The following is a 10,000-nucleotide window of genomic DNA, read 5'->3' as shown; positions in this document are numbered from 1 at the left end:
ATAAAAGGTTACAAATTTCAAAATGAGACAGGGTGTCTGAAAACAATGTGTATTTACTGTAATGTACGTTATATAGAAATATATATGGAATTGGGAATAGTTCAATAAATTTATTATTTCAGAAGTGCAGTCATTCCTCATAGGAAGTGAATTTAGGAAGCTGAAATCCAACTCACCATGAAGACACTGTTGTGTTGTTTACAGTAACTAGCACCAAGTTGGTCTTGTCCAGTAGCTCTCTGCAGTCTTCAAGCAGCTGCTTGATGTGGCTATATATCATCACAATTGCCTGAGGAATGGGAAAGGTTTTGCCCTTGTTGTCTTTAGGCCTATTTCTGGCTTCCCTGAATTCCTTCAGAAGCTTAAGTGCGACACATTCTGAAACCCTGTTGGCATCAGGTCTCTGGGCAGCCTGACCATGAGTCATGAACAGTCTGTGAATAAAAAGATGCATGATTGTATTATGTATGATCAGTATTCTATAGTTCTGGCACCTTTTTATGGCACCTCTCACTGCATCACTGCATCTCTCACTGCATCTCTCACTGCACCTCTTACAGCACCTCTCACTGCATCACTGCATCTCTCACTGCACCTCTCACTGCATCACTGCATCTCTCACTGCATCACTGCATCTCTCACTGCACCTCTTACAGCATCTCTCACTGCATCTCTCACTGCATCTCTCACTGCACCTCTCACAGCATCTCTCACTGCACCTCTCACTGCATCACTGCATCTCTCACTGCACCTCTCACTGCATCACTGCATCTCTCACCACATCACTGCATCTCTCACTGCTTCTCTCACTGCATCTCTCACCGCACCTCTCACTGCATCACTGCATCTCTCACTGCATCACTGCATGTCTCACTGCATCTCTCACTGCACCTCTCACTGCATCTCTCACTGCATCTCTCACTGCACCTCTCACTGCATCTCCTTGCTCCTGCATCTCTCACTGGGCCTGCTCTTCTGCCTGGGCCCCTTGCTCTTACTCTTTCTCGTCCAGACATTACAGTGTTTGTCTTTTCCTGTTTCCAAAAACATTACTCTTTACTTTAAAGGCCTCCTTTTACTGTATAAGTGTCAATAATAGGAAAAAATAACCCCGCCACTGAATCTAAGCCAGACTGAAAACAGCTGTGGTTGGCCCAATTTACCCAACATAAATAAGCTGTGGGTCAATCATTCAATTGTTTGTTTATTATCAGCTGAGATATATTGTTTTTGAACTGATATCATTGCAGAAGCAGATGTTTTTATACTGTATCTAAGGTTTGGAATATTGTTTTTGCTATTTTGGGATGGTGTGTGTTAACATTTGAAAATACTACAAAAACAATCCATAATTTTGTTGGTATAGCTTGTCTGTTAAGAAAATGTAAGCATTGTGGAAATGTGTTCACTGACTGCATATTGTGTGAAAACAACATGAAATGTGTGAATGGTATGGCCACAAAAGATCAATGTTGTGCTAATTGTGTTTAGAGTTTTGAAAATGTGACAACTGTTTGGACAAATGCTTGTTAGCGACTGAAAAAAACTGTAAATTACACAGGGAGCATTCAACAAGACTCAAATTTAACAATTTAACTCACCTCTCAGCTGCTTGCTGACCAGGGGCTGAGCCACTACGCTTCCGAGAAGCTCTCCAAGGACCTGCCAAGATCTTTTTCTTGCACTTAAGGGAATACTTGGAGGGGGACTGATCAATGGGATGCAAATTCTGATACAACCGCAAGATCTCTGCTATCTCGTTGGTTGATAAACCAGTGATCGTGCGGTTGAGACTGACGAGGTACCCTGCCAGGTTATCCACTGCCTCCCATCCAGGAACACCCCTTGAATCACTTCTACTGTCCTGAAAATGGAAACAAAAACAGAATCGTGCATTATGAAATAATTTATTAACAGCTCTTTAATAAACCATTCTTCACAAATTACAAGCACCAAGTATTACAAACTTTACCGGAGCTGGTGTGCTCGGCCCAGCAAAGGAAATGTCTTCAGTATCAGGAGGACTGTACACGGTTTCCTAGATTATTTTAAAACATTTTTAAAAGAAGAATAAACTTCAGTTACAAAACTGACAATTCAAAGTTTATGCTAAACAACAACAACAACAAAAAGGTTTAGCTTTAGTTTTATCTAAAAAAGTTTTATCATTAGTTTTTCTTTCAGTCGCTAACAAGAGTTTGTCCAATCAGTTGTAACATGGGTATTTTGTTCACTGTAAGCAATACTGTAAAACATTTTCTGTTCTACAAACTTTACCGGAGCTGGTGTGTTCGGCCCAGCACAGGAAATGTCTTCAGTATCAGGAGGACTGTACACGGTTTCCTAGATTATTTTAAAACATTTTTAAAAGAAGAATAAACTTCAGTTACAAAACTGACAATTCAAAGTTTACGCTAAACAACAACAACAACAAAAAGGTTTAGCTTTAGTTTTATCTAAAAAAGTTTTATCATTAGTTTTTCTTTCAGTCGCTAACAAGAGTTTGTCCAATCAGTTGTAACATGGGTATTTTGTTCACTGTAAGCAATACTGTAAAACATTTTCTGTTCTATCATGTGAACATTACTGTATATGTGGACATACAGTTTCCAGTCAAGAAATTTAGTGTAAAAATGGTGGATTGCATATTTTTCATGCAAATACCTGTAAAACGGAAACATCAAAGTCTATGCAGTTTTTGTAATGTCAACAATAGCCAGTATTTTGAAACCTGGTGTACTTTGATTGACTGCATGTACCTTGTGAAGCGAAAACAAGCGTTATTCGTTGACAGAATCATTTCAGTTTGAGTAAGATTTCTAGTGTTTTGGTAAAGTTAGATGTGTTCTATTTTGAAATATAGTTAGTGTATATTTAACAAAATGTGTTTTTGAGAAGAAAATTATCCATTCGGCCAATTGTGTTTTGTAGGTGTGAGTCTGTGTTAAGAGTTTAATAAAAGTATCAGAAGTATGGGTAAGCAGTGCACTTGTTAGTGATTAAAAAAGCTCTAATTAAAAAAAGTATAAATCATGAAGCAACTCATTAGTTGCTACTAAAAACTAACATTTCTATGCAATTTTAATTTAAAATGATCAAGAAAATTGACATTACCAGAGGTGAGATCAATGAATCACCATGACTGCTGGAAATTCCAAGGGTGGGTGTGTCTAAATCAATGTCTGCTGCATCACATATTGTGACATCCAGACACTCATCCTCCTGAACTTCAACCTGCAACTCTGGCAAGGGGATTTCATGTTGCTCCAGTGGAGAAAGCAGGTCTCCTCTGTTAGACTGGGCCAGCAAATACTCCACAGCTATACGTTCATCTGCCATAAAAATTCAATAAACATATTGAAAAAAAGAGCTATATATCAGGCTAAAGCAGAAAAGCATGTGATGAAACTAGTGTTGCTAACAAATAATACATTTTTGGATTAACACATGACAAATGCAATTAAATAAAAGCCAAAATCACAAAGGAATTTCACAAACTGACACATCTTATAACTACAAATGGGCACCTTTATAGCAATCATCAGTCATGCAAACATGGAATCACTATTGCAATAGAGGGTACAATGTTGAATATTACCGGTGGGTCTCCCAGGAGGTTTGAATTCTGGCAGGAGTGGACATCCAAGGACTTTGTTGCTGAGGACATTCATCTGGGACATTAAACGTACATTATACATTTTTGTTTGTGATGTACCACTCATGTCCACAGCTTGATGAGCTCGGTTGATGTTCCACCTAGATGCCCCCTCAAGCATGTACATCTGTGTATGAAGTGCATTACATCTCCACCCTGAAAAACAATGTTTCACATGATTAAAACACTATTATATAACCCCAACTTTTGGATCCAATAGACCTTATTCAGAGCAGCACCATGACAGGTATGAAAGTGAGGCTGTGAAAGATACCGTGTTTCCAATGGCATCCGCTGTAAAAAGCTGAATAAAGCGGCTAGATTACTTAAAATTTTCCACAGCTTACATTGTCGGGAGTTTTTTTTTGTCAACTGACATTTCTTGGAAAGATATTTTTCCAGTGTTTCATGAGCAGAACAATCCGAAAACACATTAAATAACAGTACAGCCCATTGAAGAGATGCAAGTCTATCCCTCACAGCCTCGCTTTCATTCTCATTAAAACACAAAGATGGCACTGCCGTGAATAAGGCGTTTCCAACACTATTTAAATATACACATGGTATTGTCTTATAATGTAAATTTACCTGGAATAAAAGTGCACTGGTGGCGATGGAAGCTTTCCAGGGAGGAGGACCCTCTGCCACACCTCAGCACATCCAGAACCTTGTCACCCTTCTGTAAACCGGAGCCCAGTTTTGTGTACAGCTGAACACCGGGTGGATCTTGGATGCAAGGTAAGTGTTTCTGCTGTACCTCCCACACGTGTGACATGCTCTCTGGATTGATGAGGCGCAAACCAGTGGTGTCGGTCAGTTCCCACATGGAGTCCAGCAGTCCTTGGATCAGGTCACAAGTTTCTTGAACTCCACGTGTCCTCCTCCTGCAGTGCTTGGCCAGCTCGTTGGAGGTGATGCTCGACAGGATTTGGGCCTCTGTTGGAATATGACCCCTATTTTTTTTTAAAAGAATGGTCTTTTTCGCCTCTTTAAGGCGAGAGATGTCCTCCTTGTCCCATTCAAACACACAGGTGGACAACTTTGAGCAGAAAGTGCCATACAATGGATGGTGCTCCGTTGTAAGGCCAGCTGTGAACCGCCGCATGAAGTGGAAAACATCGAGTCGCACAGTGATCTTCCATGGGCGAAACCAGGTCAGAACTGGAGTCACACCTACACCAGGGAGAAACAATGCGTGTATTTTTTGCGAATTTTTAGTGATTTGCATCATTAAACAAATATAATAATGCTGTTTTACATAAGCTTTTGTTTACTTGATTGCAAACACTGAACCAAGGTTCTCACAGTAAATTGCTACTGTAAATAGAAATTAAGAAATTTATAACCATTGTGTATATATTAGGGGTGTGCAAAGCAGCCGGTATTTGTATGTGAGTAAGGCCACGCCCCCTTGTCGGGTTCTGATGTGTAATGACGTAGGGCTAGCCCATTTGGTTGCACATAAGAGGCACCCGCGCCATTGGATATGCAGTTGCCACAGCATATACATTACTCTTGTAAATAGTTCTTACAATTCTCTTTATGAGTGTTCTTAAAAAATATGAACAAACACATAGAAAAAGCATGTAAAGTCTCTGTCCAATAATAGTTGGAACCGTGCAGATCTGTGATTTATTCTCATTCAGAAAAATGCCTGAAATTGTTGCTAATATGAATTAGAAATGCATGGATGCAAACACATTCATATTAGGTAAAGATTTAATGTAACAAACCTGTCTCGCTGCAGCAGTCCCTGTCAACGTAGATCACAGCTGGCTCTGGCTCCCCAGCATCCTTGTATCTCTTTACGATGCCCTGACACAAGTCATCTATGCCAGCTCCTTCACCAGTGGTTAAGACACAGTTCAGGACTTGGCCAAACTCATTGCCAACATTGGTCATCCATGTAGCAGTATCCGCGATGCCACCAGCAAGCTTTTTAGTTATCTATTTAAATACACAAACATTATAATCAGAAAAATCACATAACATACAGCTGATTTGCCTCTTTTTATATATATTTACCTTCTTGGTAGAATCAAGCTTTAGGATGCTACCATATGTCGATGTTATGACACCCTTCAGCTCATCAATGTGACACAGGATCTCATTGGCATGAACAGTCTCAAACCACTGGGCCAGAGGTAGGGGGCAAAAAGGTGGTGGCTGCTGATAAATCACTTCAGTTTGTGTCAGGGCGGATCTCTTTTTATGTAACTCACAGTCCGTCAGATAATCTATGGTCCGTCTTCCCCACTCCTCGCTGTGAATTTCTTCAAGTGCCTGCTGCAAGAAACTAGAGCTGTTCCCTGCAGTTCTGGGCTTCAACAAAGTCACACACTTCCTGTCAAGTGCAAGGTGAGTGGTGAGAACAGCAGGGAATTTGTTTCTGTGGGAGGGATCAAGTTGTTTGAGGATCTCCGAACTCCAAGGGCAGACAGGTATCATACACTTGCTGCAGCGAGGGTAGTCTACTCCAATTAAATAATATCTACAATCAATATCAATGACTTCCCTCACTTTGGTGTAGATTCCTGAATGGTGCATCTTTCTATCGCACTGTGTGCACTTCAGAGGAATACCCCACATTCTCATTGGGCCCCACAGAAACATCCGCTGTCTGAAGTAAGTGTTGGGATCAGGAGGTGAAGTAGTAGGCTTGCTGGGACTAGGTGGATGAAACCAGTTTTTAAAAAACTGCTGCTTTAGTCGTCCTGTACTGTCATATAGACACTGGGCTATCCACTTTTGGTCTGCTGGCTTAATAACACGACAGAACTGTTTGGGGAGAAAACTCACCCAATTCACTTCTGGAGGCCTCAGGTTAATGTCCAGGGATGGTGTTTGAGGTGCAGTTTGTGGAGTGTTTTGCTGCTCTTCAATGTATGCGGGTGGTTCAGTAAAGGATGTTGGTGGAAAAGATGTTGGTGGATCCAAAGATTCTGTGCCTGCAAGACTAGTGCAATGGTGATTGGTTTCAATGTGGTGAAGAAGTCCAACCGCACCCCAGACTTTTTCACCACACTGGTCACAAGATTCTTGAACATGGTAGTCCGACAAATGTTCAGTGAAACACTCCACATCAACTTCTTTACTACAAAGACCACACTTAAGTGAAGAACTGCTCTGTGGGACTGATCTTGAGCCTGCACTGCTCAGTGTTCCTGCCTGCATGCCTGCACTGCTTGTTGGTCTTGCCAGGGCACCTGCATTGCTTGCTGGTCTTGCATGGGCACCTGCACTGCTCAGTGGTCCTGCCTGCATGCCTGCACTACTCAGTGGTCTTGCCTGGGCGCCTGTGCTGGTTGCTGGTCTTGCCTGCATGCCTGCACTACTCAGTGGTCTTGCCTGGGCGCCTGTGCTGGTTGCTGGTCTTGCCTGCATGCCTGCACTGCTCAGTGGTCTTGCCTGGGCGCCTGTGCTGGTTGATGGTCTTGCCTGCATGCCTGCACTGCTCAGTGGTCCTGCCTGCATGCCTGCACTACTCAGTGGTCTTGCCTGGGCGCCTGTGCTGGTTGCTGGTCTTGCCTGCATGCCTGCACTACTCAGTGGTCCTGCCTGGACGCCTGCGCTGGTTGCTGGTCTTGCCTGCATGCCTGCACTACTCAGTGGTCCTGCCTGGACGCCTGCGCTGGTTGCTGGTCTTGCCTGCATGCCTGCACTGCTCAGTGGTCCTGCCTGGGCGCCTGCCACTGTCTGCTCCGCTGACTGTAAAACAAGCATTAGTGTTTTCCCTAGGTCTCAAAATCTGCAAATTATCACAATTAAAACTTTGCGGAAAACTCTGTTGTACACAATTACTACATGCCATCTGTCATCTGATTCATAGGGCTTAAAGGAAAGTAATAATTTAGTGTAGTTGTAAAAACACCCACCTTCAGGTCTTAGTGCAGGTATCTTTTTACTGTGAGTTAAATTGAAATTTATATGCATTTTATGCAAGTAGTCTGTTATACCATTATAAAGACCTTCACCGATTTACATTAAAAGCTAAGATATTAATCTAGTGTACTGACAGCATCTGCTTTAAATTGAACAGCTTTGCTCAGTTTGTGCATATATGCCTTTTTCTGACTATTATTTATACTGCATCTTATCTCTGCAATCTTCAGGGTTAGGCCACGTTTTCAATAACATGTCAGGCTTTACAACTCAAACAATAAAATTATTCTGTTTTAAAATTAGTAATGATCACCAGCATAGGTAAAATAATCACATTTATCATTACATACCTTATGATAACCACATTTGCAAGTGATTATTTTCCCAAATATATCATAGGCACGGGTCTGTTTGTGTAATGGACAGTTATTAATTCTGTCCAAGGCATCTTTCCACTTCTTCGCCCCTGGCTTCTTGCCTGTTGAGAAGTGGTACTTCCCTTGGGCATACTTGCACATGATGTCATGCCAGTATGAATCAGGTTTACCAGTCTTAGTCATGTCTATAAGTATGAAACAACAACAACAGGGTAAATACCAGACAACTTGAGAACAACTTAAGAGAGATACAATTGAAGTGAAATTTAAAGAATTAAAAAAAAAATAGTAATAATAATTAAAGACAATTTTTATTTAGACGAGGGATTTGACACTTGGATGATTTTTGACTTATTTAATACATGGATGGTTGTCAAATTACGTAAGTTATATATTTTTAAAATTGTATTATGTTAAAATACTATGTTTTAACTGTCAAATAGAATGAATAAAAACATTACACTAAATTCAAATGATTAAAATAATAACATATTATCCCTTACCTGGTAACACTTTATAATAACTGCACGCTATTTATCATTAGTTAAGCATGAGTAAACAGTTAATTCATCATTTAGAAAACATTAATAGACATTAGTAACTAAGCAGTTTCAACAATACTTCTTCAGCATTTATTAATCTTTGTTAATGTTAATTTCAACATTTACTAATACTTTTTAAAAATCTTGTTAACATTAGTTAATGCACTGTGAACTAACATGAACAACAATGAACAGCTAGATTTGTATTAACTAACGTTAACAAAGTGTAACAAATACAGTAACAAATGGTTAGTTTATGTTAGTTAATACATTAACTAATGTTTAATAAATTAACCTTATTGTAAAGTGTTACCAATGTAACAAACACAACGATACAGAACATAGAAATATTTACAGCCTTTAAATCTCATTTATAAATGCTTTACAAGGCATGAATAGTCCTCACTTTAGATGAGCTCACACACATAGTTAACCGACCACAACTAAATGCTTTATAACTATCCGAATTAACCCAGAATTACAGCATTAATACATGTTAATGAAGCCTTTATTAACACACTAAGCAATTTTCACTATATGTCTGAATAATAAGATGTATGAATGTACATATAAATAGTTTATTAATCATTTACTTACACTTTCTAAGTGATCTTATGAATGACTGACAACTCTTAAATAACTGGTTCATAAAAAATGCAATTCTTCATTTAGAAATGATAAATTGATCATTAATAAAGGATGAAAATACATTAATTAGACAAATTATAGATATGTTTTTAAATCAAGAAGAAAGCGTTTATAGCTGTATTTATAAACTGCTTAATGTCTATTAATGCTTTATGAATGATGAATTAACTGTTTACTCATACTTAACTAATGATTATTAGCGTGTAGTTATTAAAAAGTGTTACCATACAGCCTATTGATACAAAACAAGTCACCACTCTGTATTTTAACATTAATCATCATATTTATTATCATCATCGTTTATATTCTACGCTTTGCGATTAGAATGGCCACCTCGATTTAACGTTATATCACTGTTATATCCAACCATGGCCTCCGAACTCAATAAAAGTGTTACAACAACGAACGTACTGCTTCTCTTTCACGTTATATGTGAAATAAACTGTACTCACCTGTATCAAAATACAAAACCGTGTCGTACTTCCTTCTCGATTAAACTATATTTGGCTTCATCAAAAAACAAGTGATGGGGGTATGACGAGTTTTTCTCCCGCCGGCCCTCTGTGTGACGATAGAAGTCACGTGACTATGTTTCGGCCAATGACTGTTTTGCCCCGTCCAGCCAACCGTTGAGTGCGGTTCGGAATTGTTAGGACCTGTCAGGATCTGTGTTAGGAATTGTTAGGACCTGTGTTAGGAATTGTTAGGACCTGTTAGGATTGTTAGGACTTGTGTTAGGAATTGTTAGGACTTGATTAGATTGTGTTAGGACTTGTAACAAATGGTTAGGAATAGTTTAGGCTGTCCGATCGCTGGAGGGTACGGCCACGACTACAACCTGGCTGTAGCAAGCTTGTCTTTTTACTTGGTGCCTTGCAGCGTCGCTGCCCAGGTGC

The 10,000-nt window shown here is 39.7% G+C and overlaps 1 protein-coding gene across 1 annotated transcript in view; it reads right to left on the bottom strand.

Moving 5' to 3' along the window:
- Positions 1 to 7,002, bottom strand: part of LOC120467179 (uncharacterized) — an 8,778-nt gene extending 1,776 nt beyond the window's left edge. The window contains exons 1-9 of the mRNA XM_039655990.2: positions 5,681 to 7,002; positions 5,389 to 5,602; positions 4,244 to 4,828; positions 3,599 to 3,811; positions 3,115 to 3,332; positions 2,278 to 2,343; positions 1,973 to 2,038; positions 1,602 to 1,864; positions 177 to 434 (exon numbers count right to left, since the gene is read on the bottom strand). Coding sequence (XP_039511924.2) covers positions 177 to 434; positions 1,602 to 1,864; positions 1,973 to 2,038; positions 2,278 to 2,343; positions 3,115 to 3,332; positions 3,599 to 3,811; positions 4,244 to 4,828; positions 5,389 to 5,602; positions 5,681 to 6,979 — 3,182 coding nt within the window. The 5' untranslated portion in view covers positions 6,980 to 7,002. The remainder of the gene's footprint in view (positions 1 to 176; positions 435 to 1,601; positions 1,865 to 1,972; positions 2,039 to 2,277; positions 2,344 to 3,114; positions 3,333 to 3,598; positions 3,812 to 4,243; positions 4,829 to 5,388; positions 5,603 to 5,680) is intronic.
- Between the last annotated feature and the right edge of the window lie 2,998 nt (positions 7,003 to 10,000).

This window comes from Pimephales promelas, chromosome 13 (assembly GCF_988280905.1).
Source record: "Pimephales promelas chromosome 13, fPimPro1.hap1.1, whole genome shotgun sequence".
Taxonomy (NCBI): domain Eukaryota; kingdom Metazoa; phylum Chordata; class Actinopteri; order Cypriniformes; family Leuciscidae; genus Pimephales; species Pimephales promelas.
Note: the sequence above shows the minus strand (reverse complement) of the source record. Positions and strands in the feature narration are given on the sequence as shown.